Genomic DNA, 697 nt, shown 5'->3' with positions numbered 1-697 from the left:
GGGGGGGAGGGGGGAGGAGGCCGCGCGCCCCCCTCCCCGGCGCCATCTCCCCCTGGCGGCTACTCCCATGGGTGTCGCTGGGCCGCGCCATGCCTAAGGGGGCGCCGCGATGGGCCAAGGGGACGAGAGCGAGCGCATCGTGATCAACGTGGGCGGCACGCGCCACCAGACGTACCGCTCGACGCTGCGCACGCTGCCCGGCACGCGGCTCGCCTGGCTGGCCGAGCCCGACGCCCACAGCCACTTCGACTATGACCCACGCGCAGACGAGTTCTTCTTCGATCGCCACCCGGGCGTCTTCGCGCACATCCTGAACTACTACCGCACCGGCAAGCTGCACTGCCCGGCCGACGTGTGCGGGCCGCTCTACGAGGAGGAGCTGGCCTTCTGGGGCATCGACGAGACCGACGTGGAGCCCTGCTGCTGGATGACCTACCGCCAGCACCGCGACGCCGAGGAGGCGCTCGACAGCTTCGGAGGCGCGCCCCTGGACAACAGCGCAGACGACGCGGACGCGGACGGCCCGGGAGACTCAGGCGACGGCGAGGACGAGCTGGAGATGACCAAGCGCCTGGCGCTCAGTGACTCCCCGGACGGCCGGCCCGGCGGCTTCTGGCGCCGCTGGCAGCCACGCATCTGGGCGCTTTTCGAGGACCCCTATTCGTCTCGCTACGCGCGGGGAAGTGACAACGTACCC

The 697-nt window shown here is 71.4% G+C and overlaps 1 protein-coding gene across 1 annotated transcript in view; it reads left to right on the top strand.

The window, feature by feature from the left end:
* The first annotated feature begins 7 nt into the window (after positions 1–7).
* The window catches only part of KCNC1 (potassium voltage-gated channel subfamily C member 1), a 46,842-nt gene continuing 46,152 nt past the window's right edge, over positions 8–697 (top strand). Inside the window, exon 1 of the mRNA XM_027768557.1 lies at positions 8–691. Within this exon, the coding sequence (XP_027624358.1) occupies positions 110–691 (582 nt within the window). The 5' untranslated portion in view covers positions 8–109. The remainder of the gene's footprint in view (positions 692–697) is intronic.

This window comes from Tupaia chinensis, unplaced genomic scaffold (genome assembly GCF_000334495.1).
Source record: "Tupaia chinensis unplaced genomic scaffold, TupChi_1.0 Scaffold000077_1, whole genome shotgun sequence".
NCBI classification, from domain to species: domain Eukaryota; kingdom Metazoa; phylum Chordata; class Mammalia; order Scandentia; family Tupaiidae; genus Tupaia; species Tupaia belangeri.
Note: the sequence above shows the minus strand (reverse complement) of the source record. Positions and strands in the feature narration are given on the sequence as shown.